Source organism: Leopardus geoffroyi, chromosome B2 (assembly GCF_018350155.1).
Source record: "Leopardus geoffroyi isolate Oge1 chromosome B2, O.geoffroyi_Oge1_pat1.0, whole genome shotgun sequence".
Classification (NCBI taxonomy): domain Eukaryota; kingdom Metazoa; phylum Chordata; class Mammalia; order Carnivora; family Felidae; genus Leopardus; species Leopardus geoffroyi.
Window position 1 is genome coordinate 142921108 of NC_059332.1, and position 27157 is coordinate 142948264.

General features: G+C 47.3%; 1 protein-coding gene across 3 annotated transcripts in view; it reads left to right on the top strand.

The window, feature by feature from the left end:
• The window catches only part of TULP4 (TUB like protein 4), a 243759-nt gene that overhangs the window by 210832 nt on the left and 5770 nt on the right, over nucleotides 1–27157 (top strand). For all 3 annotated transcript variants that reach the window (XM_045500167.1, XM_045500168.1, XM_045500169.1), the window contains 8 exons: nucleotides 182–348; nucleotides 8002–8226; nucleotides 9211–9445; nucleotides 14181–14325; nucleotides 16958–17102; nucleotides 18375–18468; nucleotides 21641–21784; nucleotides 24353–26871. In XM_045500167.1, the coding sequence (XP_045356123.1) occupies nucleotides 182–348; nucleotides 8002–8226; nucleotides 9211–9445; nucleotides 14181–14325; nucleotides 16958–17102; nucleotides 18375–18468; nucleotides 21641–21784; nucleotides 24353–26871 (3674 nt within the window). The remainder of the gene's footprint in view (nucleotides 1–181; nucleotides 349–8001; nucleotides 8227–9210; nucleotides 9446–14180; nucleotides 14326–16957; nucleotides 17103–18374; nucleotides 18469–21640; nucleotides 21785–24352; nucleotides 26872–27157) is intronic.

Here is a 27157-nt window from a genome sequence, read left to right on the forward strand (position 1 = left end):
ATAGACACCTGTTTAAATAGAGTCTGTACTGTCTTCAGAGAAATGGGTAGCTATTGTCTTCGTGAGAGAAAGGGTAAGAGCTGCCATTGTATTTGCTCAGCAGCTCTGTTTTCTAAACTACTTCAGTGAAGGTTCAGGGAGGGTCACATCCTCATGCTGACTGTCTTCTTTGTGATTTCAGAGGTGGTGGCCCAGTGGTGCACGCAGGGAGACCTCCTGGCCGTCTCTGGCATGGAACGGCAGACCCAGCTCAGTGACCTCCCCAATGGCCCTCTTCTGAAGAGTGCCATGGTCAAGTTCTACAATGTCCGCGGGGAGCACATCTTCACCCTGGACACGCTTGTGCAAGTAAGGATGTGTGTCAGACCTTCATTGTAACGCCACTGTGTTAGTATGCTCTCCGGGCTCCATTAAATACCGTGAGGTGGCTATAGTTCCTATAATTATCTTCGACAGATTTTAATCTTTCGTTGACCTTAATTAAATTATGGAGTGTAAGCCAGAAGAAATAAGGGAGAAACATGTTTTTGCCTTTAACCAAAATACTTTATTACATCCCCCACTGAAAAGAGTGGACAGTGAGTAAGCAGAGGGAGCTGGTATTTATCGTCAGGCAGAAATTAGCACTTACAGAAGTATGCGCTGAATCTTCATTTATTCACTCTGATGTTTTGTTTTCTATGCCAGTAATGTACTTCTGCATCTTAGCTAAATGACTGTTAAACAGTAAGTAAGGAAGCTTAAAGATCTTTGGGAAAGAAAGGTAGCCCTTTTCTATTTGTTTTTATTTCCCAGAGATCTGTAGACCACTTCATTTCTGATTTGGATCAGCTCTCATGGAGGACGAAATTCTTAGTGGGGTGTAGTAGAGACAGGTCTGAGAGTGAGTTGATGATTGACGGGGGCAATAATAAACTAGAGACTTCTTTTCTAACCTTACCCAGCTCAAAGAGGCAGGTATACCCGATTCGGGGAAATTTGCAATTAGATGCAGACATTGATTATTTAAATATAGCTCTCTTTTTTTGGTTGTGGAAAAACACACATAATAGAATTTGCAGTCTTAATCATTTTTAAGTGTATAGTTCAGTATCGTTAATTGTATTACGTTATTGCGCAACCAATCTCCGAACGTTTTCATCTTAACAAAACTGAAACTGCAGGTGCATTGTCTGGAACATAGTAGGTGCTCAGTAAATATTTGCTTGGTGCATTGATGGATGGACAGTTGTCAACATATGCTCTTTTTAGTGCTTTCTGCTGATAGTTTGAACCAGGAGGCTATGTGCCTTCTCACTCAGATGTCGTGCTGACTTTTATCCCTACCCTGACAGGTAGGAGAGGATGGGCATTTCCAGCTCTTTCTGAGTTAATAAGGCTTTTACAGTTATTAAAAAACTTATTTGTGAATTGAAGTAATGAAACACACTCCCAGTATATTCAGTGTTGTCCACCCTTCAGTCTGACTCAGGGCACCCCTCCTGCTGGTATTCTGTTCCTTCCACAAGGATTGCCCTCCCTGCCATCTCAGCTGGGGAAACCATCCTTAACGCCAGCACGGTCACATCCTTATGTAAATCTGCCCAACAGCTGCAACCCCTCTTCTCCATGAAGCATCCCCCTGGGATGTTTGATACTTCTGATATTTATTACACTTTTCTGTCTACTTGTCTTACCTTCTTGAAGTCAAAGACCACATTTTCTTCATTTGTTTGAAATGCCTGGAATATGGTAGACGCTCAACGGCCTCAACCAGTGTAGAAGTTCTCACCAACTGTAACATACAACTGTGAAACTAAATAGGTCTTGAATTTTAACTGTTTGGGGCTCAGAGAGGAAGGGAGCTTAGCTGATCATCCTTTGGGGAAAAATATCCATATAGTGTCTCAGAATTTTAATAAATTATTCATTTTTTCATTTGAGGATCTGTTTAAACCACTGAAAAAAATTGCCTCAATAATACAAAGTAAAGTAATGGTGTTACTAAAAATCAAGTACAACAGGGTGCCTGGATGGCTCAGTCGGTTGAATAACCAACTCTTGATTGTGGCTCAGGTCATGATCCCAGGGTCAGTGGATTAAGCCCTACATCAGGCTCTGCAGCTGAGTGCAGAGCCTGCTCAGGATTGTCTCCCTCCCTCCCTCCCTTCCTCCCTCTTGCCCTCTCCTCCGCCCCCACTCCCCCACTCATGCTCTCTCTTTCTCTCTAAAAAAAATAAATAAATAAAATTTTAAAAATCAAGTACAACATTAATTATAGAGAGCACCAACTTTTTTCTGTAATGATTCTAAAATTACATGTTATCTGTGCTGTTTCAAGTTGTCCAAGGGCAGGGACATTTTTATAGCAGGAAGGAAGTTAGGAAATTTATTGGGCTGTTTATAGAAAGAACTAAATGCAATTTAGATTGGATAATTTATTTCCAAGTTAATTAGATTGTAGGTTATTGCGTACAAAGCCGTTGCTGGGCACAAACTTGAGGCAGCCTCAGCTTTAAAATGGATTCTCCTGATTTACTCATAACAGCAATGCCCATGGCTGAAGCTCTTCAAAGGAAATACACTGCAATTCATTTTCTTTTCTTTTCCTTTCCTTTCTACCTGTTGTAGTTGAAAATCCTATAATTTACTTCATTAGCTATTTCTGGGACCATCTATATGTAGTTGCATATCTGTTCATCTACAGCAGATGTTTAGAGTTCGCATTACTGACTGAAGTTTGCAGGCTTCAGTAATTTGGGTTGTTGGTTTTGTTGTGGCTTTATGAATGTTTGTTTGCATGAAAGCCATGTTGGAGGAGTCGGCTTATATTCTGTAAGGTTCCTTTGTTGATATAAGATAATTAGGGTAAAATGTTAAGAGAGAAGGGAGAGGAAGAGATGGATGTGGAAACTGAAAAGTGAAATGAGAGATTGCAGGTATGGTCATAGACTCTGTACTCAAGAAGGAGAGTCTGTTAGCAAGGGTATATATTGACCCTTTTTGTTGAGGACTAACTGTACCTATTCTTTTTTAAAAAAAAAATTTTGTTTAACGTTTATTAATTTTTGAGAGACAGAGAGAGACAGAGCATGAGTGGGGAAGGGGCAGAGAGAGGGAGACACAGAATCTGAAACAGGCTCCAGGCTCTGAGCTGTCAGCGCAGAGCCCCGACGCGGGGCTTGGACTCACGGACTGTGAGATCATGACCTGAGCCGAAGTCGGACGCTCAACTGCCTGAGCCACCCTATACCTATTCTTACGAAGCTGCCACAGGAGTGCTTTTTCCATGGTTTGCTAGAAATGGATGAGAAGAAAGTCCTTCCTGGGATTGTCAGCTTTGAAAATATAAGAATGGTGCATTTTCTAAAACTGCAGTTTGGGTGCCTGAATGCTGAGCTGGCTTTTACTAGTTACTGCCCCTTAGTCAGCTGCCACATCATTACAGCTTAATATTCAAAATTGTCCGTGGCTCCACCAACACAGTTTGATGGTGACCAGTCACCCGACTTGGTCTGTTTAACAGTGAACTGTTCTAGAAGGCTTTCTTTCTTTGTACACACTTGTACAAACATTAGACATTCCCTTTGTACACACCTTTACAGACATTATACACGTCCCCTTCCAATGTTAGACATTGGAGCGCATTTCCTCTAAGACAGAAAACATTCTACTTCCTAGGGGAGCTGTGGAAAGGAGGGGCAGAGCTGCCCTGGCTGTAGGAGGCTGGGAGGGCCCTCTGGCACCCACAGGGTCAGACAGCTCCATGGGCTGGTCCCTGGTCCTCAGCTGGGAGCCCTCATCAGCCAGAAACAGTGGGTTCGGACAGCCTCACTGTCCCTCTCTTGGGACAGCTGGATTTAACCCTTTTGTTGTCTTTCTTGAGCAGCTTATCTTTAATATGGAAAGAACAGCCTGTTTTTCATTCCTCTTAGATTTTTAGAGGACTGCATGCAACTCACTGCAGTATACAAAAATAGTAATATGGTGAGGAAGCTTTCAATTTTTTAAAATAAACAGACTGCCCGTCTCAGGCCTCTGCTAAAACTACCTCCTTGGAGCAGCCTTCTCTGCCCCTCTTTGTCTGAAACGACCGCCTTGCTCTTTCTCAAGGCCCCTATCCTGACATGATCAGCATGGTCAGGTACTCTCCATCAGAGAGACTAAGATGTGCCTCTCTCTTCCTGTCCTACCTCACAGTGTCAGCTCCATGAGGGCAGGGATTTTGTTTTATTCTGCCCTCTTGGAATGTGTGTGGCCCATTGTAGACATTTGACAGGCAGCTAACTGGATGACTGACTGGCAGCACAGTAGATGAACAGATGCCCAGATGAGTGTGCAGTGTGCTTCGTGGGCAGCGGGAGGTGAGGCTCGCGAGTGTGTGGCGTGTCTTCATGTGCCAGAAGGGGCTGAAACTGACCATTTACTAACAAAGTCCCTGTGCTATATAGCCAAGGACGGAAGAGGAGCAGACTCACTTGCCTCCCTCACGTGGATCGGCATCAGACAGCGAGACAGGCAGGTCCTCAAGTGGTCAACTTGACTGTGCGTTAACCACCCACCAGACCTCCATACAAATAGCATCTCTCTCCAGCTAATACCTCTCCTTGTTTCATCAAACTCACCGGAGCCCTAGATTTCTACTACACTGATGCTCCCCGAAATGTAGCTCACGTTCTTGTCCTTTTGCTTTGGATTTAGACATGCGAAGTATGTGAACTTGCCCACACAAATTAAGATCTGAATGTTACCAACTTCACAATTCTGGCCATCCGTTCTAAAAATAGTCATTTTGTGTGATTTGAGAGAGATTAAGTCTGCAGATTTACAGCTGAGTTTTTCCCTAGCAGACAGCAACTGTTCAAAAGCATTAATCTGTGGGAGTTGTCTTAGTGTGCACCCATATCTGTTCCCGGGTTTATTGGGATTAAACATTTGGTACGTTTCTCTTCTGCTGCAGCCAATCCTGGTAGGTGGGCAATTCTTAGGGAAGATGGCGCTCTGTGGGCAGGCAGTGGATTCATGCTCTGCTGGCACCCCTGATCCTCGGGGACGGAGGGCAGAAGTCCCTGACTGGGGGGCAGCCGAATCAAGACACCCCCACCCCACATCTGTGGCATGTGCGCTTTGAGTCTTATTGTTTCCAAAACAACAGAACATTTGTAGGGAGGGTTTTGTAGGCTGAAGTACCCATAAACAGCACAGGAAAATCAGCACCAGAAGGAAATGAGACATTAAAAAAATAAGATGACATATTTAAAAAAGTATAAAGTATTCAAAAGGGTATAAAAGGATTTTGTGTGTGGTTTCCTATTTATTTGTTTATTTTCAGCTCTGTTGAGATATAGGTGACATGAATGTTGTGTAAATTCGAGTATACAAGTGTGGATTTGATACACTTGTATATTATAATAGAATTGCCATCGTAAGGTTCACTGGCACCTCCATCACGGCACACAATTACCATTTCTTTTTTGTGGGAAGAACGTTTAAGATATAGTCTCTTAGCAGCTTTCAATACACAGTATAGTCTTTCTCCTGGTGTATAGGACTTAAGGGTATCCTGAGGTCATGTCCCTACCGCCAAGCCTCCCCCATTCAGTAGGAATTACAATAATCAGTTCCCCACATCAGGGAGATCTCAAAACCTTCACACAAGAGGATCAGCTCTATCTGTAAATGCTTCTTCATTTTTCTAATATAGCCTTAAAATTTAGTATGGAAAGGTACCAGTATTTATTTTGCTACTTTACATCTTACAGGGAGTATATGCTATAAAAATAAGTGACAGGCACATTCCCTTTATTTCTATTTCTTATTTTATTAAATTTGTTAGTGGGACATTATACATTCTTTAGGTGGTTACATCTGTACGCTAACAGAGAGGAGGCAGCATCTTATGGTAGGTGAGCATAAGCTGTGGAGTTGAGAGGAAATGGGTGAGAATTGTAGCTCACAGTGTATTAGCTGCAACCAAGTAGCCTCCCTGAGCTTCAGTCTCCTCACCTGTTAAATAGGAATAATGAGGGGCGCCTGGGTGGCGCAGTCGGTTAAGCGTCCGACTTCAGCCAGGTCACGATCTCGCGGTCCGTGAGTTCGAGCCCCGCGTCGGGCTCTGGGCTGATGGCTCAGAGCCTGGAGCCTGTTTCCGATTCTGTGTCTCCCTCTCTCTCTGCCCCTCCCCCGTTCATGCTCTGTCTCTCTCTGTCCCAAAAATAAATAAACGTTGAAAAAAAAAAATAGGAATAATGATACCTACATGGTAGAATTGAAAGGATTAAATGAGATGTTATATGTACTTACTGAGATGTAAGAGAGATAATTTTTTTAATGTTTATTTTGAGAAAGAGAGAGAGGGAGACACAGAAGCTGAAGCAGGCTCCAGGCTCTAAGCTATTAGCACAGAGCCTGATGCGGGGCTCAAACCCACACACCGTGAGATCATGACCTGAACTGAAGTCAGACGCTTAACCGACTGAGCCACCCAAGGCTGCCCAGAGAGAGAATTTTTATCCACGTTGAAAGTCTGTATAAGTGGCTTAAGTTCATTTGTACAAAGGGATAAGCAATACATACTTATCATAATGGTAATTTTTATGTAAGATCCTCCCAAAACATGTAATCAACTGTTACCATGAAAAGCAGAAACCAGAAGGACAGAGGGGACGGGGATTAATGATAGCAAAGGAATTTTTGTGTAATTTTTATGCCTTCTCTGCTTTGTCTTCAGTACTGATTATGGCTTACTCTAAGTTAACAGGCCCCTGTATGGAGTCGGCCCCGGGTGTGGGATCCTCTTGTAAGGAGGCGTATTTTAGAAGTACTCTGGAGGCCCGCACACTTGAGTTCTAGGTTCCCACCCCACGGCTGCCTGGGCTCACAGAGATGGAAATAAAAGATGGAGTATCTTCAGCCTTGCATTTTGTTTTGAAGTTGAAACCCGGATTAGCTGACCCTGGAGGCTATTTTAAGCAGGTGTCTTAATCTGTTCCTTTTATCTTGATATTTGTCACTGAAGTGTGAAAATTCTGTTCCTGTCATTCCTATAATAGATCTGATATCCCCACTTCTGATCTTTGAAACCCCTCAAGACCTCATTAAGTTAGAGCCCCATCCAGCTGGACAGGAATGAACAGATTCTCCTGGGGCTTTGCCATCACAGCCCTCTGCCGCTTCCCTTCTTCCTTGGTTGATCCTGGCTGGCACCCCTGAGCCTTGGATTTTTTTTTTTTTTTCAATATAACTAGTCACTGACTTGCATCTTTGGATTTCAATCCTGCCTGTTCAAAGCAGTGGTGTCCACAACACCCTGGAGTGGCCACCACAGAAACTGGGTCCTCTTTCCACATAGCTTTTAGCTTTCCTTAGCTCCAGGGCTGCTGAGGGTGACAGTGATTCAGTGCCTGTGGGTTGTAACCTGTGATTGGTTCCAGAAGCACCTTCGGCATCTTGCCTCTCTTTCTGTCCTCACAGCTCCCGTTTTACTCGTGACAACACGAGAGGCTTCCCGGGATTGTATGATGGTCCCCAGGCCACACGGTACATGACCCCAGGCCCAGTGTTGATTTGACGCTAAAATGCTCCTTGTTGGGACAAAAATGCTATCTGCTCTACCTCCTTGCCACTGCCTCAAGCCCCAGGAACTACCATCCATTTCTTAGGGATCCAGATAATGAGAGTTTCAGTAAGGAAGGTCTTACTGTTCCCCAGACTAATTGCATCTTCTGGCAGAGACATTAGAGCTAAGTTAGGTTTTACGGTACCAAATTAAATGAGATAATACATGTGAAAGAACTTCACAGAACTATTCCAGTCAGTGCCTTGTGTTCTGGCCTGGGGATCTGACTACTTTCCAATGAAAATACTGAATTTGTGTAATGTAGTATTTCATTATCTATTGTGCTTTTTAAAACCAATGTTCTCAAAAACTATTCAGTCACTTTATTTTACTTGAGACACACTTGCATCGTCTTCTTACTACAAGAGCAGAAGCCTAAGTGTAGCCTCCCTCACTTCCTGCAGCGCCCCATTGTCTCCATCTGCTGGGGACATCGGGACTCGCGGCTGCTGATGGCTTCAGGACCAGCCCTGTACGTGGTGCGCGTGGAGCACCGCGTGTCCAGCCTGCAGCTGCTGTGCCAGCAGGCCATCGCCAGCGCCCTGCGAGAAGACAAGGACGTCAGCAAGCTGACCCTGCCCCCCCGCCTTTGCTCCTACCTCTCTACCGCCTTCATCCCCACCATCAAGGTAAAGCCCGTCCACCCTCCCTTCTCTTCCTCCCCCACACTGGCTGCCTGCCTGCTCCCGGAGGGCAGGTGAGATTCCCAGAGCAGGAGTGCAAAAGCCATGTTGCTCCTTGGTGAGAGTATCCAGGTGACGGATTCTTGCAAGTGCAGTCTGTGCCTGGCACGAGAATCGTCCACCAGAGACTTGCCTTGTGTGAGGGGCGTAAGCTTTCTTGTGGCAGAGGCGGTATTGGGAGCTTGACTGCCGTGCCATCCTGATCATCTGTCTGCTTGGTTCAATCCTCACTTCCTGGCAGGTGCTTCAGAAAAGCAAGAAACACGTTCCTGGAAGTTTGAGTAGCTTGCTCCGTCACTAGTTACAGGAATGGTCAGAGTGAACCCTGTCCTGAGGATTGAATTACTGCGCTGAGGAGGGGCGACCTCCATCCAGCACTCGCTGTCACTTGTCCTTTATATTGATTGCAACTCGAGAATTAGTCCGTGTATTGGTGGTGTGTGGACTGTATCTGCCAGTTGCTAGTCAAGTGTGGCTTTCCTCCTAACCTCAGGCCTCGGCACCTTACATTCTTTTCCGTGTTCCCTTTTCTGTATCCTAGCTCTGCTTCTAAGTATCAGATTGACTTGTTCGAGGTTACTTGTTTCTTAAAATACCAGTTTTAGAATCTGTTGGGATGTTTTTTCAAGTTGCTTAATGATCTTGGTTGTGAACCAGTGATTCTCAACCCTAGCTGCACATTAAAATCACATGGGGAGTTTTTAGAAAATGCACATGCCCAGGCCCACCCCCCAGAGAATCCAGTGTCATTGCTTGAGGGGGATCCTAGCTTAGGTATTTTTTAAAGCTCCCGGGAGATTCTTACGTGCACCCACAGTTGAGAATGGCTGCTCTCCATCACACGGTTAACACTCCCTGAGCTATCAGCCAGTGCTCTGTTGGAATAATCAGTGCTGTCTGTACTCTTTTCTTTCCATGTCCTGCCTCCAGCCCCCAATTCCAGACCCCAACAACATGCGAGACTTTGTCAGCTACCCCTCAGCTGGCAACGAGCGTCTGCACTGCACCATGAAGCGCACAGAGGACGACCCGGAGGTGGGCGGCCCGTGCTACACCCTCTACCTGGAGTACCTGGGCGGGCTGGTGCCCATCCTCAAGGGGCGACGCATCAGCAAGCTGCGGCCAGAGTTTGTCATCATGGACCCCCGGACAGATAGCAAATCAGGTGGGCCTCCACACCCTGTTTTCGGGTGTGGTTGAGGACTCGTGTTCCTGACAGCCCGTGCAAAGTTAAAGCTTAGTTAAGAAATGTGGGCCTGTGTTTTGGCTAGCGTGGAACATCCTTGAAGCTGCTCCATTTCCAAAATTGTATTGAAGCTAATGATTCTTTAAATGTACTTTCCGGTGGGTTTTTAACAGCACCCGTAAGACTTCGCTTGCTCGGGGCCGTGGATCGAGGGAACGTAACTCGCTGTCTGGGGGAGGCTGGCACAGGCTTTTTGGGAATAATAGGTTCCTCTTTTAGTTATTATCAGGCATTATCGAGGGCCTTAATGTACTGCTGAGACAAGCTGAAAATCATCGTGAGGTACATCTCTGTCTCCCAGAGCGAATGATGGAATTAAAATCTTCAAACCTTCAGCCTACTCCTCAGCCTCCTACTAGAATCTTCCTTCTGCTCCTTACTAATCCACCATTAACCGCTTTTTAGCTGGTTACCAAGGAAAATTCCTTGCTCATCCATAAAGATTTTGGCATGATGAATCACTCTGCCTTTCTGAAAACTCTCCCCTGTATTGATCTTCATTACTCAGTTGGTGTACTCGAGGTGCTCGCTGCATGCTTCCTCTGGGGTCCTACACCGTGAGCCTCCAGAGCCAAGGAACTTTGCTGTTTCTCTTTGCACTATAGACACTTGCCGAGTGTCCTAAGCTAGTGACTGTGAGGCCCACACGCCCCGCCGGCGGTAACGCCGGCTCAGATGTTCCACTGTCCCCTGTGAAATCCTGCTCGTCACCTGCAGCAGTGGGAGAAACACTGCCTTCCCTGCCAGTCACTTGTCAGTTGGGCTGCCGGTGTCTTGTCTCCCCCACCTCCCCCGCGGAGTCCCGAGGGCCTGGACGGAGGGAACTCAGTGCCTGACCTTGAGAGGACAAGTCGAAAGGGATTTGTTTGATGGGTGCACACTCATCCTCTCCACTTCCCCAGCCCCGCTCCCTCTCCCACCCATCAGACTGGCCTCTGCCCCTCGTGTCCCTGAAGCCCTGGGATGTGCTGGTGTCACGGCGCAGTGAGCGTCTTCAGCCTGACGTGCTTGCCCGCTCCGATAGTTCACACAGCTGCCCCCCCCTCTGTGTGCCCTCCATGATTCGTGCAGCGTCTGTGGCCGCGCTCTGCCGTCTGTGTTACTGTGTAAAGTTGAGAGCAGTAGGACCGTACTTTGAAACAGTAGGTATTGGTCCACTTTTTTGTCTTTTGGTTCATGCAGTGAACGAGCACCAAGAGCAGGGAAGGTGAGTGGAAGAACTGGAGGCTGGTAGGGAGGCAGGCGGAGAGGAGGGAGAAGATTCAGAAGGAAGGAAGGCGAAGTGAGGAGGGCAGGAGGGCAGTGGGCATCGCAGAAGCTGTGGCTTCAGGGGAAGGGAGAGGAGCAGTGCCCAAAGTGGGCGGGCTGTGGAAGGCGCACACCACAGGGTCGTTGTCCCTGAGGCTCCCTGCCGTGTGTACAAGTTTATAAAACCTGTACTGAGATGGAACGTTGAAGGGAGCTGACCTGAAGCGCTTGCTTCTGCCCCCACGTGCATAAATTCCCACTAAAAATCAGGCAGAAGAAGCAGGCAGGGGTACCACGGGGCACTGAGACCGGGGGGCAGACCGCTGGCCCAACACCTGCTTCTGCTGACTGTTCCCATCCCTCAGCTCGTGCTGTGCGCAGATGGGCTCAAGTGCCAGCAGGTGCTTTATTTTTGTAATTAAACAAATCAAAAAGTTATAAAGCATAGCACATCAACAGTATGTATTCACTACCCTCTCTGTCGTCTTTGAATCTCCTGTGGTTGTGGGTAACGCCGGGGCATCTCTGCTTTCGGGAAGTTTATAAACCCCTTTGGGTGACAAGACAACTTAACGCTTGGAAAGTTCAGGAAAAACATCAAGATTTTATTTATTTATTTTTAATTTTTTAAACATTTTTATTTATTTTTGAGAGACAGAGAAAGAGAGAGAGAAAAAATGGGAGGAGCAGAGAGAGAGGAGAGGAGAGGAGAGAATCCCAAGCAGGCTCTGTCTGCCCCGTGAGCACAGAGCCCGATGCAGGGCTCGAACTCCCGAACTGTGAGATCGTGACCTGAGCCAGAATTCAAGAGTGGGCAGTTTAACCCACTGAGCCACCCAGGTGCCCCAAAACATCAAGATTTTAATACCTCAAGACAGGAATATGGGCGCCTGGGTGGCGCAGTCGGTTAAGCGTCCGACTTCAGCCAGGTCACGATCTTGCGGTCCGTGAGTTTGAGCCCCGCGTCGGGCTCTGGGCTGATGGCTCAGAGCCTGGAGCCTGTTTCCGATTCTGTGTCTCCCTCTCTCTCTGCCCCTCCCCGTTCATGCTCTGTCTCTCTCTGTCCCCAAAATAAATAAACGTTGAAAAAAAAAAAAAAAAAAAAAAAAAAAAAGACAGGAATAGAAGATGTGTCACAAGGCAGAATATGACTAATTGCCAACCAAATGGTATATGCAGACTGGTACAGAGGAGGAAAAGATTCCCAACTTTGGGAAGCCTAGAATTTCTCACGAGCTGATTAACTCTTTCAAGCCTGCACATCATTGTTTCTCAGAATGTGGTCCACGGGCCACCTCCCTGCAGGTCACCTGGGGCACTTCCCTAAAAGCAGGCTGCCAGGCCTGCCCCTTAGCTTCATTCAGCAGGTCTGGGGCAAGGCCCCCAAGTTCAGTGCCCAGGTGGGAGTTGTACTCCAAAGCTCGTGCGTGCTGTTGTAAATGCTCTCCAGGCAACCTAACAAACACACTCCTCAAAATTACCAGTGTGTATTTTTATAATTGAGAGCGTGCGTGAGAGCATTTTTTTTTTAGCATAAATCCCCAAATTTTTTAAAGGAATCTTTAGTTAGAGCTTACTACAGGTGGAATTGTGTGCCCCTGAAATTCATATGTTGAACCTTTACTCCCATTGTTACTATATTTGGAGATACGGCTTTTAGAGGGTGATTAAGGTTCAATGAGGCTGTGAGGGCAGAATCTCAATAGGATTGATGGCCTTGTAAGGAAAGGGAGAGAGCTCTCTCTCCACACGCACACACTAAGGAAAGGCCATGTGTGGACACAGTGAGAGGGTGGCCGACTACAGGCCAAGCAGAGAGTCCTTACCAGAACCTGATCACGCTGGCACCCTGACCTCGGACCTCCAGCCTCCAGAACTGAGACATAAATTTCTGTTGTTTATAAGCCACCCAGTCTGGCATTTTGTTATAGCAGCCCAAATGGATTAAGACATGAGTAAAGGAAAAAAGCAAATGTTATGACATATAGCCAACTGTGAAATCTTGGATTAGCAAGCAGGTCAGGAGCTGAGTGGACAACACGTTACTGAGTTTCCTCAGTCAGTGAACTGGCCCTGTGCTCATGAGCACACAGAAACCTTCTGGGGGCTTACATGCCCATGTGAGTCAGGGCCAAGCTTCCTCTGGCTAAGTGACTCCTAACTTAAGTAATGGAAAGCGCTGCTCAAGGCCTGTGAGTGAAGCCTCTTTATTTGATCGAACTCAGATGCACACCAGTCTAGCTTGCTGTGTTCACGAGTCACGCCTTCTGATGAGGAGGTAGTTTAAGAAGAGGGTGATGTGGGCACACAGACTGGGCCTCAGTCAGCCTGCTTCCAGGTAGCATGCATGCCAGACAGCATACTCTGCTTCCAGTGGCCTCCGAGAGGCCCCTGTTCACAGATGTCCCCTCCATATGTTCAGAAACACTAGAGATTAGTTTATAGTAACACACTCATCCTTTCAAATGTAAACAGCTTTTTTGAATGATAAAATCACTCAGATTCTATCAATCAATTCATTGCAGTTGGACAATTCAGCTTTTTTATTACCTGGCAAGGTTCTTGGAGCCTTGAGGGAATGAGGCTTTTTGTCAGCAAAACACAGTGATTTTGAAGATGGGCTACCTGCAGTGAGGGTAGAGCAGCGTTTGGGGAGTGAAGGGATGTGAGGGGTGAGAGGAAGGCAGCAAAGGAGAAAAGATTTTGAGGAAGGTGTCCGATATGACCTCCATCTACTCTGCAGTTTTGTGATGGCCCAACCTCTGTGCCCACCGGCTTCTGCCTTAGGACCTCTAATTTCTGCCTGGTGGCCCGTTGTGAAAATTATCTCTAACAGCTTCTGCCCAGGCACCCTCAGCAGAGCCCAGGCCCGCCACTGACAGGTCTCATGCACAGGCATTCCTTCCAGCTGCTACTCGAAGCGGGCCAACATAAACTGGGAACCCCTGCAGTGGAGCTGACTCTGTCAGGTCTCTGGTCCAGAGCAGGTGTGGAACCAGAAGAGGCCATCACAGGGCCCAGGTCAGAAGCAGGTTCTTGGGTCAGCAAGCCCCTTGCTCGGCCCAGGTCCCCAGGCTGCCTGCAAACTCGTACGAACACAGATACCTGGTGTGATGGGACGTTCCAGCTTTTGGCCTGGTAAACACTGCAGAACTGTTTTATATATTACAGAGGCATGAAAATTCCATGTCTACTTTGATAACAGTAGAAGTAATTGCCTCCTTTTGCTTAGAAAATGTAATAGCATAAAAACGTAGAAAGGAAACCATGCTCTGGTCCTTTCTATTTCAAACTCTCGACTTAAATGCTGGCTTGTAGAGTCGGTCTGTCCCATAGTTTCCAGTAACAGTGATCCTTGTTAGGGCCTGATACCACTTCCCAGAGTCTTCTGGTTGTGTCTCCCCAGATGAAATCTACGGCAACAGCTTGATCTCTGCCATGCTCGACAGCTGTAACTGCTCAGACTCCAGTGACATCGAACTGAGTGACGACTGGGCTGCCAAGAAATCCCCCAAAATCTCCCGAGCTAGCAAATCACCCAAACTCCCAAGGTAATCTCGCTCTTTAGGGGTGTTCTTCCTCTTTTGTGCCTCTGGAGGTGTGTCTGTGTTGTGTCTGCAGCTGAATCCCATTGAAACCTACACCAGAAGAACCCAGCAAGAGGGCATCCCTGCCTTTCATCTGGAAGATACGCCCTCAATAATTACAGCTTTCCTTTCTTCTTTCCTCTGGGTAGAAGAAATCCATCCAGTAGGAGTTTTTCTAAACTTTCAGACCTTCTAAGTGTTAGCACTGATGGTGGGTGGCATGGAGTGGCCGTAGCTCCCTGGCTTACTTGTTTGTTCTTCTAGTTTGAGAAAAGTAAGGAAAAGGTTTTACAGGGAATGTACTGTAATGTGTTGAAGAGAATGCCAAGTTAAATACCTATAATGCTGTGATTGGAAATAAATCGTAAATTTAAAAAATTTTAGATCCTAAAGGTTTGTCCTGTAGAGTGGCGAAAAGCTAAGAGTAGATACAAGGGCCTGTGGGGTCTTAGATAAGAGCCCCCTGCTCTGACTCCACTACTGAAGGCTATATAACCTTGAATGAATCTGTGACCTGGATTCCAGTATCCTTATTTGCGGAAGGTAAAGGGTGGGGCAGAGCTTCACTGAGATCTCTTTAGCTCTAAAATTCTGTGAAACTGTACAAAATTAAGATAGAATTTATGTACAGATAACATACCTGCCCAGATCTCAAGCACATAATTTACTGTGCAGTTGATAAACCAGTGTATCTACCGCCCAGTTGAAGGTAACGTTCAGTCATCCGGAAAAGTGCCTCGTACCCCTTCCCATTCGATACCCACTCCCCAGAGTCAGCACTGTTCTAATTTTTGTCACCACAGACTAGTTTTACTTGTTCTGGGATTTCATATAAATGGCGTCAAACATTACATACTTTTTCTTTTTTTTTTTTTTAACTCTTGCTCAACATAATGACTGAGATCCATTGGCGTCAAGTGTATCAGTAGTTTGTTTTTCTTTTTTGCTCTGTGGTTTCAATTGTAATGAATATACTATAGTTTGTTTATTCCATTTACCCATTGATTGACCTCTGGTAATGAGACTTTTTGCGGACACATGCGCTCCTCTGTCTCGGGTAGGGGAGTCGTGGGGCCATGGCACATGTTTAACTTCCCCAGAAACTGCCAAACAGTATTCCAAGGTGCCTGTAGTATTCTGAGTTCTGCCAGCAGTGTATGTGAGACTTCTGTTTTCACCCACGATTGCACTGTCCTTGTCAGAAAATAATTTTATCCATTCTGGTGGGTGTGTAGGGCTATCTTAACATCTCTAGTGATTGGTGATGCCACCCAGCTTTTCATATGTTAATCGGCCACTTGGATATCTTCTTTTCTAAAGTGTCTGTTAAGCCTGTTGCCCATTTTTTATTGAGTTGTTTTTCTGTTACCAGGTTGTAAGATTCTTTATGCATTTTAGCTATGGGTTTTTGGGCAGAGATATGGAGTGCCACATGGCTAACGTCATATGAATTTTTTCTTTTATGATTAGTCTTCTTGCATCCTGTTTAGGAAATCTTTGTGTACCCTTAGGTCATGAAGACATCCCTTTGTTCTTTTCCAGAAACTTTGTAGTTTTAGCTTTCATACTTCAGTCTCAGATTAATTTTTGTGTATGGGGTGACTTTTTCTTGTATAGATATCCAGTTGCTCAAGCAATTTATTTTTTCATCTTTATTCTGAGCTTGTTAAAATTGCAAATAAAACTGTGAACTTCTCTACACTTCTACAGTGTTTCGGCTTTTCCCTTAATTAAGGGAGGACATTTAACACATAAGCAACCAAATCCTTCACCTGTAAATGTCCTTTCACAGTGCCCGAATATGGCATTCCCTGAGGCTGCTCCTGCTTCCCTCTGTCTTTCCCTGTGTCGAATCCCCCTACTTGCAAAGGCCAGACGGTCCTCACACAGAACTGTAACCAGCTCGGGCCTCTGTCTGCCTGTGCTTCGGGGCCCCTGGTGTTGTATCACACTCTCAGGCAGTACCTCTGAGGCTCAGTGCTTTCTTTTTATTGATTGCCATCAAGCTTAGCATACTCATTTTTCTAGCATTCTCTGTGGGGTAGGCTGGCGTTAACACGTGTCCCCATGTTATAAATAGAGGAACTAAGGGCCAGAGATATAATGTAGGAACAGAAAACAACAGAAAAGCTGTAGACCCACAGATTTGATTTAAATATCACAGCTGGTGAAAGGCTAGAAAAGTCCATTGAAATCCTGACATTGTGTTAGGAATCGTAAAATCATCTGGCCTTAGGGTGAAATATGTCTCTTCCCACCTGCTATTTTCCCACATGCACGAGGCATGTGGATATTTCTAAACTTACTGTTAGTAGAAAGTGAAACACTGTTAATTCTCTGAGGTTCCTTACAAATGAATCACTTGATTTGGTCTAATCTCGCTGTATTTTTAAGTATCTATCACTTGGTACACAGTTCTGTTCTTCTTCCCTCATACTCACAAGGCAAAAGCAGGCGGCAGAGACTTGGAAAATGAAGGGGCCTTGCCCCTGGGAACAGAGCACCGTGGTGGCCACCAGAGCCTGAAGGGGAGGGCCAAGGCAGCATGTGCCTCCCCGGCCTGTGGGGCCTGACCCTCCTGGCCTTGTCTCCACAGGATCAACATTGAGGCTCGGAAGTCTCCCAAGCTGTCCCGGGCTGCTCAGGAGATGTCCAGGTCTCCCCGGTTGCCGATGCGCAAGCCCTCCATTGGCTCACCCAGCCTGACGCGAAGAGAGTTTCCCTTTGAAGACATCACTCAGGTAGCATCTGGGGTCCGGGTCGGTCCCACGCATCGCTGCCCCGCCCTTCTCTCCCTCCTCAGTGTGTGGCCGACGGTGGCTGAACCCTCGGTGCATCACACCTGCACTTGCCACCCCAGTCTCCGTGCCGGCCACTGTCGTTCCAGACAAGGGGCGTAGAGAACCAGAGCCCTGTTCTCCCTCCTCACCACCCTGCCCTCAGGCAGGCCCCGACACCTCCACATCCCCAGGACCTCCTTTCCACCTCAGACACACCCCCATGGCCACATGGGTCTTTCCACAGGCAGCCCTGGTCGAGACATACCCTCCCTCTGCCCTCTCAAGCCACTTCCGACCCTTTGGTGACTCTCAGTGTCCACAACAGCCCATCCCTGGTGGTGGCCCCACGGTCTGTGCTGCCCGTCTCTCCATCCTGGTCCCCGCGACGTCCTCCAAGTGCCACAGCCTCGCTGTTGACCGGCCTCTTTCTGTGCTTGTGCCTTTGCTGTACCTGGGTCACTGGGGTGACCCAGCTTACCCTCTCCATCTCCTCCCCTTGTTTCTGCCGGCATGCTTCCAGATAGAACTCAGCCTCCATGGTGAAGGCTTCTTTCCCTGGTTCAGCCACAGTGGTCCCCAAGCATTTTGTTTACAACATTTCTCAGTGACTTCCTTTATGCCTTACATCCTCCAGTAGGTAATAAGCTCTTTGAGGAGCTGGTTTTAATTCATCTTTGTTATTGCTCTTGCACACACATGCACACTCATGGCTTAAGCATATTGGTAATTAAAAAAAATTTTTTTCTTAATTGAATTGAATGAGAAAATAGGTAATTGGGTAGTGTGGGGACATACTGGTATCAGTGCAACTAGTGTTTCCAGGAGAAATATCAAGGGTAAAAATGGATCCAGAGCTAGGTGTAACCCCTCTAGTCCAGTGACTGGGAAAGGAGAGGTGAAGAAAAATGTGCCCAGATCGCCTTTGTGGCCTTTTTAACCTACACGTGTGCAGACACACTGGGACACATCTGTTCCTCACTTCCAGCCTGAGAATCCCAGCTCAGTGAGCCACCATGAGCCACGATTCAGAAACAGGTGCCTGGCATGTTACAGTTAGCTTCCGGTCTTAAAAATGGTGGAATGATACAGAGAGTGAATATTTCCAGCATTACCCACCTGTGTCTTTTTTAAGCAAAAATGTTAATATTCTTACTTCCTAAGTGATCAATAGAAGATATAAAAATAGATTGTAATTTTTTTTCCTTTTTCTCCCCCCCCCCCTCCCTCCCACAGCACAACTATCTTGCTCAGGTCACGTCTAATATCTGGGGAACGAAGTTTAAGATTGTGGGCTTGGCTGCTTTCCTGCCAACCAACCTCGGTGCAGGTAAAAAACCGTGCCCTCTTCTCTGCCTGCTCTCCCAGGTGGAACTGAGACTTTTGAAAAGACCATTCAGATGAGCTCTTATGGCACCAAAAGATTAGTATGTACTTTATTTACCTCTACACTTTGACTCGAACCATCATAATTTCACAAAATTAGAATTATTACTCAAATTGGTTTTTTGCCAGCAGCGCTTTCAGTATTTTTATATAAGCCCTGACTTATGAAGAGACCGAAATAGCAGAAATCTCTAACAAAGCTCTGGTTATTTTGATTCGTGGCCTCTCACGGTGGGCAGGTTTTGGTACCAGTGTCTTTAGGTTCTTGAGTCCGAAGAAAGTTGGGAAGAAAGCGCTAAAGACTGTAAGAAGCTGGCTGACTGTCAGTACAGTTCTTTGTGGTAAAACTTCACAGATTTCATGTAGAAGTCCCAGATAAATACTCTGTGAGAAGTTTGAGCCCCGGAGGAAAATAGAACCATAGGAGTAAAAGCTGGGATAGAACCCAGAATTTGCATTCTTTTCTGTACTCCTGCTTGAAGGAATAGGACTAACCTGTCGTGTTTACTTCGTGTTTACTTCACTCCTTACTTCAGAAGGAGTGAAATGACAGAAGGTCCTTTTCAGAGCAGCTTCATCCCGATAGGCGCATCGCTGGGTGGTCTGAGGGCTTGTGCCGTCCCCCAGCCTTGCTGGATTGCCTGATCACTTAACACGCACACGTTTCTGGAAGGCGAGGTTTGCGTGTGGCTGGTGGACCCATCTTGAATGTGCTCTGTGTCCCCTACTAAAAATGGTTTGTGAAAAATTCTGAATCTGACTATTTAAGTTGTTTCAGACATCAGTAGATCCTTTCAGTTAAGTAATTCTTGCAAAGCAGATGTTAAAAAGACCTATGCCATGTATGCGTCTTAGGAGACTTATTAAACAGTGCTGTATTTGGATTTTTCATTTTGAGGTTTCTCAGCTCAAAGAAAAAGAGGAATAAAAATAACACATAAAACTGATGTAGGAAATAACCATAGACCGTCCCAGTACATACTGCAGAGAAATCTCTTAATAATATTTTCAACCACCTGCAAAATCTCTGATGACCATGAAATTCTGTTCTTTAGTAATTCAGCCGTGCCCCACTGATGTGCTTGGTGATTCTAGTAACCACTGTGCAAGCGTTGCGATCACCCCACGTCAGTACGCTGAGGCCTGAGCCATCTGCCTATTTCAATAAACATTGAAAAAAGGAATGGAATCTTAATGAATCTTTTCCTTCTAGATGTTGAGTAGATCCACACATAAGTCAACAAGAACCTTAACATGGGAGAGCCTAGAAGTGCCTTCAGGGTACGGGATGCTCCAGTGTGAGGGATTCGAGTGCCGAAAATAAAAGTTTTCTGTGTGACTGCAATGAAATCATTGTCCTAATCATTGACCGTTTAAAAAAAAGCATGTTAGCTATTATATTCATTTGTTAAGCTAAGAGAATTTTCCATTTGATTCTACTAGAGAAGAAATTATCTCTTAGCTTTTAGAAGGTATGTTACCTGTGGTACCCTATTAAACAATCTTTGTCACCCTAATGGATTTTAAAGTGAGTAGTTGGATATTTTATATTAGATAATTGTGCTGGATAATTTGTTTCCTTCAATTAGAATTATCTGGCTCATGAAATTTTTATATTTTTAATTTTTTGCTTTCTCAATTTTAAAAATATGGAGTAAATTCAAATTCAAAAGATTTGAAGCAGTATACAGTAAAAATCTTTCTCTTCACCTCTGGCCACCTAGTTTTCTCCCCCTGGAGGCAACTGACACAATTTTTAATCCCTCCTCAGATTTTAAATTTTATTGCTTTTTATCAATCTGAACAACAAAGAATAGCACTTTAATGCATGCATTAATTCTTAAGCCAGAGAGAACTGTCCAGAATTTTAAAGCCAAAATTCATATTCTCTTTTGTGAGCAAGAGAGATGAACACATGAATAGACCTGTGATGAGCACTCGGTTGGAAAAGTCTTCTTAGCCCTCACCAGCCCAAGCACCAGCCTCACACAGGTATTTCATCACCAGAAGGCCTGCGGTGCTGTGGGAGTGCCAGCCAGGCGCCTCTGGGCACTGGTGGGGACAGCAGTGGAGACAGAACTGTGCTTACCTTAGCAGAAACTAGGGATAACAGTAATAATTACAGAACCTCTACTTACCTCACAGGGAAGAGTACGAAACATAAAAGAAAGCTGATGGGCTGGTGTCATCCTGACCTCAGCCTACTGCAAGCCTTAAATTCAGATTTATTGGTTTTAACTTATTTTGTCTCATCTAAATATTTTAATTGCCATCTAGGCATTCTCTTAAATGTCCTTATTGATCCAATAAAATCTTAGCATTTAAAGAAACAGTGTGAAGGGGCACCTGGGTGGCTCAGTCAGTTAAGCATCTGGCTCTTGATCTTGGCTCAGTCATGATCTCACTGTTCCTGAGATTGCGCCTCAAGCCAGGTTCTGCGCTGCCAGGGTGGAGCCTGCTTGGGACTCTCTCTCTCCCTCGCTGTCTGCCTCTCCAGTTGCACTCTCCCTCTCTCTCTTCTGTAAATAAATAAACAAACTTAAAAAAAAGTTAAAAATAAAGAAATGGTGTGGAAGTTCCCTAAATCACTATCCTGATCATGAAATGGCAGTTGAAAGTCACGGAAACAAGAATCCAGTCCTGAGTAAGAGCAGTGTTTCATTCTGCCCTGACCCACGTCATCCCATCTTCTAGTTGCCTGAGATCCCCCTGAGCGTGACATTCTGGATATCCCAACAATTTTACTAAGTTATCCTTCTGATCACAAATGAGGCTTTTAAAATACGTATTTATCATACCCCAGCTCATTCCAGAAAAGCATTTAAGTCTTAGACACGTGTTTGACATTTGAAATGTGTGATTCTGTAGAAAACCACTTGGCAAAGTGACTGGGGTAGGCTGAGAATCTGTTGTTACAGAATCCAGACCATGGCTGGGGCGGCCAGTGGTGTGCAGAAGGGAGGTGAAGGGCTGCCATCAGACTCCCCCGGGCCCACGCAGATCTGTCTTCTGATGGCAGGGACAGCACAGCGCCATTTCTCTTCCTGTGGCTCTGTCGGCACCTTGGCCGTCCTCCTGCGTGTCTCTGTTAACAGCGCTCTCCTCCTCCCCACCAGTAATCTATAAAACCAGCCTCCTGCATCTCCAGCCACGGCAGATGACCATCTATCTCCCAGAGGTTCGGAAGATTTCCATGGACTATGTTAATTTACCTGTCTTCAACCCAAATGTTTTCAGTGAAGATGAAGATGATTTACCAGGTGTGTTCTTAGTGGGTCGTGACGGGGACAGAGGAGTAAGTTGTGGACGATTACAGCATGCCGGTCTGTGCTTGCTTTGGCAAAGGGTGACTTCCTCCATTGTTGGGTGTGGTGGCATATCACAGGAGAAGGTCATACTGTTGCTGGTTTGGGGAGGAGGGGAGCTACGAGCAAGGCCTCATATCCACAGAGCATCTGCCTTCTTGTTTTATTATCTTCACAATAATCCTTGGTCTTATGCCCAGGTAGAGAAGTTTATAGGACTGATCAGAACTCAGTAAAATCAGAACTGAAACCAGGTCTCATAGGCTGTGGCGCCCACAGAACCTGGTTTCTCAAACCCGCCCCATCTCTGGGACAGAAAACCTTTATGTTCAGACATCTCTCTCCCAGTGTGCAACTCACATCTCAGTGTACAGAAGCCTGGTCTGAGTTAAAGGTAAAATCTGGTACAAGCTTTTAAAGTCCCAGTTTACAAATTTTCAGATATCGATAGCATCTTAAATTAAGTATTTTCTAGTGTGGTGGGGGGGGGATCCTATTTTGATTAATAGAGTAGAACAATTTCTAAGTCGTCTGTCAATTATTCCTATGTAACTATTCTCAGAAACATCTACCCATAATTTTATAAATATGAAGACTCCTCTCCTTAGAACGAAGCAAGTTTTTGAAAGTCTCTGGTTTCTGAGCCAGAGGAATCCTACATGGACCACTGACTTCTCCTGTGTTTGGTGGTTCTGAAACAGAAGGGGCTATGGTCCTCGCCATGGGACAAGGAAGGACCTGCATTCCAGCTTCAGCATTCCTCAAGAAGAACTTGAGGGAGTCGTTTACCTTCTTCATGGGTTTTTACATGTAAAGTTATTTGTACGGTACTTTCTGACAGTAGCTGTCTTTGGTCCTCTGATGATATACCTCTCCTCATAGGCAGAGCAGATATTCTAGACTATCAAAGTCATAATGGGCAAGGTTTTGCAACCACATAAACCTGCAGTTTGGTGAAGCCTCACACACTTGAGCTTTACAGCCCATTTCCGCAATCTCAGAATCTTGTATTTAGAAGCATCTTTTACACTTTCCCCGTAACACCCTCCCTGTGCTCCCAGAGTGTGACTAATACAGCTCTCCCTAAATGCTCAGCCCTTGCTGCTGCTGTTAGTGCCTGTGCTGCGCAGTCAGAGGAGGGAGCGTTTTGTCTCTGTGCTTGCCTTTAATGCTGGTGACAGACTCTTCTCTTTAGCCTGGAAGACACCTGCCTTCAGTTCTCCATGCAGATGAGAGGCCATCTGGAGGAGAGATCTGAACAGGAATAATAGAAAACTTGAGACAGGACCCAGATTCATGCAGCCAGGAGATAGTTACATCTCACTAGAGGGCCCCAGCGAAGGGATGGAGGAAGTAGGGAAGTCTGGGACAGGCTCAAAAGGTGGGCTTAACTTTTGATGAAACTAGCTGCCTTCACTCGATAGTTCTGGTAAAAGGCCAGTCAGCCTTTACAATTACCTAGTTAAATCTTATTTCCTGCTCGTATACTAGTTGCTACATAGCACTTAAAGGCCCAGATGAGCAAACTTGCCAGGGGTCGATGGCATTTTAAACAGGGCAGTATAAAACAGTGGCTCTGAGCACCTGTGTGTGGTCTATCACTGCTCAAATTCATGCTTCATTAAATTCCCTATGTGTACATATATAGGATACATTTACAGGGTTTTACAGAGTGTGGCTATACCTTACATACTGTCGGAAATGCTAAAAAGCAGATAAATTAGGGAATTATCCTTCCCTAATAACACAGATTTGCTAGAGGATTCTTTTCATTGGTATCTTTACTACATCTTACATGGTTCTATTTACAGAAACTTAGTTTACATGCAAATTTCAGATACACATTTGCTGCATGACCCTTCCCGTACTAACCAGTCCATAAATGTGGCTAAACGTACTCCAGAGCCTAGGCCTTATGAGTGCTCAGTGGAGTATAAGAGCACTCCCTCCTTGCATAAGAGAGTGGTCCGTTTTATGAATATGAGTAGAAAGTATCTTTAAACAGTTAAGTATTTAAAAATAAAGTAGAGCTTCCAGGGAGGCTCAGTTGGTTGAGCATCCGACTCTTGACCTCAGCTCCGGTCTTGCTCTCAGGGTCGTGAGTTTGAGCCCTGCCCTGGGCTCCACATTGGGCATGGAGCCTACTTTAAAAAAATTAATTAATTAATTAATTAATTAATTTTTAAAAAGTTAAGTATTTGCCATGGTACCATTTAGGCACATGGTACCAAATGCAGAAGGTTCAGAAGCATATCCATTGAAAAGCTTTGACAGTGCCCTTAACCAGTGGACAACAAAGGCTACCCTGCAGAACTCACCCGCTTGCCTGTGCCCTTCCAGAAACCTTGGAGAAACTTTGTATAACTTGTGTGAAAGATCTGGCTTTCCCCAAGCAAACACATCTCCGCCTGAAGCAGTTGCATTTTGTATGCAAAAGGACTGGATGAGTTCAGATGTATTACTTATTCTGACCCAGTTTCATGGCAGTTTTGTAAGCAGTGCATGTTTCTTTTTTCCTCCCAGTGACGGGAGCATCGGGTGTGCCTGAGAACAACCCTCCATGTACCGTGAACATCCCCATCGCTCCCATCCACAGCTCGGCGCAAGCTATGTCCCCCACACAGAGCATAGGATTGGTGCAGTCCCTGCTGGCCAATCAGAATGTGCAGCTGGACGTCCTGACCAATCAGACCACGGCAGTGGGGACGTCTGAGCATGGAAGTGATAGTGCCACCCAGTACCCAGTCTCCAACCGCTATTCCAACCCCGGACAGGTGATCTTCGGAGGTGTGGAGATGGGCCGCATCATCCCCAACCCCGCTCAGCTGTCCCTGCCACCGCCTGCTCCAGGGGCGATCCAGCTCTCGGTGTTGGACCACGGAGACCGAGACCATGACCACCTGCAGAAGTCCGCCAAGGCCCTGCGGCCAGTGCCGCAGCTGGCCGCCGAGGGGGACGCAGTGGTGTTCAGTGCCCCGCAGGAGGTCCAGGTGGCGAAGATGAACCCCCCACCCCCCTACCCGGGAACCATCCCCGCCGCCCCCACCACAGCAGCGCCCCCGCCCCCGCTGCCGCCCCCACAGCCTCCGGTGGACACGTGCCTGAAGAAGGGCGACTTCTCGCTGTACCCCACGGCGGCACATTACCAGATGCCCCTGGGCTATGAGAGGATCACCACCTTTGACAGCAGCGGCAACGTGGAGGAGGTGTGCCGGCCTCGGACGCGGATGCTCTGCTCCCAGAACACCTACACCCTCCCCGGCCCGGGCAGCTCAGCCACCCTGCGGCTCACCGCCACTGAGAAAAAGGTCCCCCAGCCTTGCACCAGTGCCACCCTGAACCGCCTGACCGTCCCACGCTACTCCATCCCGACGGGAGATCCACCCCCGTACCCCGAAATCGCCGGCCCGCTAGTCCCGGGTCGGAGCGCGGCGCAGAGGCCCGACAGTCTCATCCACGCCACGCTGCGCAGGAACAACCGCGAGGTGGCGCTCAAGGCGGCGCAGCTGGCTGAGCCCCCGCGGGTCCCCCCGCAGCACCCGCCCAAGCCCAAGGGTGCGGCGCAGTTCCCGGCGCGGCCCCCGCCGGCCCTGTACACCTGCAGTCAGTGCAGCGGCGGGGCCGTGGCGGGGCGGCCCGAGCCTGGCGCCGGGGGTGCTGGAGGTGTGCAGCCCGGCTCGGGCCTGGCCCACGCCGCCAGCACCTCCCCCCTGACCTCCCAGTCGTCCTACAGCCTCCTGAGCCCGCCAGACGGCGCCCGCGACCGCGCCGACTACGTTAACTCGGCCTTCACGGAGGACGAGGCGCTGGCCCAGCACTGTCCGGTCGAGAAGCCCCTGAGGCACCCCACGCTGACTGAAGCTGCTGTGGCCGTCAAACGGCCACCCCCTTACCAGTGGGACCCTGTGCTGGGGGAAGACATTTGGGTTCCTCAGGAAAGGACAGCACAGACTGCAGTGCCCAACCCCCTGAAACTGCCTCCTCTGATAGTAGGTCAGAGCCAGCATCTGGACGTGTCCCGAGTGCCCTTCGTCTCCCCGAAGTCTCCCGCCAGCCCTACTGCCACTTTCCAAACAGGCTATGGGATGGGAATGCCGTATCCAGGGAGCTATAACACGCCCCCTTTGCCGGGAGTGCAGACCCCCTGCTCCCCGAAAGATGCCCTGTCCCCGACACAGTTTGCACCCCAGGAGTCCACAGTGGCTCTCCAGCCAGCCTACCCGCCCAGCCTCTCCTACTGCACCTTGCCCCCCATGTATCCGGGAAGCAGCACCTGCTCGAGTTTACAGCTGCCACCTATCGCCTTGCACCCCTGGAATTCCTACAGCCCTTGCCCGCCCGTGCAAAACCCCCAGGGCACTCTGCCCCCCAAGGCACACTTGGTGGTGGAGAAGCCCCTCGTGTCCCCACCGCCCACCGACCTCCAAAGCCACTTGGGCACAGAGGTGATGGTAGAGACCACAGACAACTTCCAAGAAGTCCTTTCCCTGACAGAAAGCCCGGTCCCCCAGCGGTCGGAGAAATTCGGGAAGAAAAACCGGAAGCGCCTGGACAGCCGAGCAGAGGAAGGAAATGTTCAGGCCATTACAGAGGGCAAAGTGAAAAAGGAGGCAAGGACTTTGAGTGACTTTAATTCCCTGATCTCCAGCCCTCGCCTGGGGAGAGAGAAGAAGAAAGTGAAGAGTCAGAAAGACCAACTGAAGTCGAAGAAGTTGAATAAGACGAATGAGTTCCAGGACAGCTCAGAGAGCGAGCCTGAGCTGTTCATCAGTGGTGATGAGCTGATGAACCAGAGCCAGGGCAGCAAGAAGGGCTGGAAGAGCAAGAGGAGTCTGCGGACGGCCAGCGAGCTGGAGGAGTTCAAGTGCCGGAAAGCCAGCGAGAAGGAGGATGGCCGGCTGGGCAGCCAGGGCTTTGTGTACGTCATGGCCAACAAGCAGCCTCTGTGGAACGAAGCCACCCAAGTGTACCAGCTGGACTTTGGGGGGCGCGTGACCCAGGAGTCCGCAAAGAACTTCCAAATCGAGCTAGAGGGGCGGCAGGTAAGAAAGCATGGCCCAGATCCCTGCTTTTTGGTCTTGACTGGTCTCTGTGGGTTTTTAAAAACCTGCTAAAGGATAGCAGTGCTTTGGCCTTCCAGGAGCCAAATGGGAAATAATGGAAAACAACTGATCCCTCTTAAGCGTGGCCAAGTCTCCGTGACCCATGAGAAAAACTAGCAGGCCCCTGCCCAGCCCCCTGCCCACTCCCCAAACCTGCTCTGCCAGAGATACTTTCTTTCTCCCAACTTTGGCTTTTTTCTGGTATTTGACACTGTGTTTGCAAAGA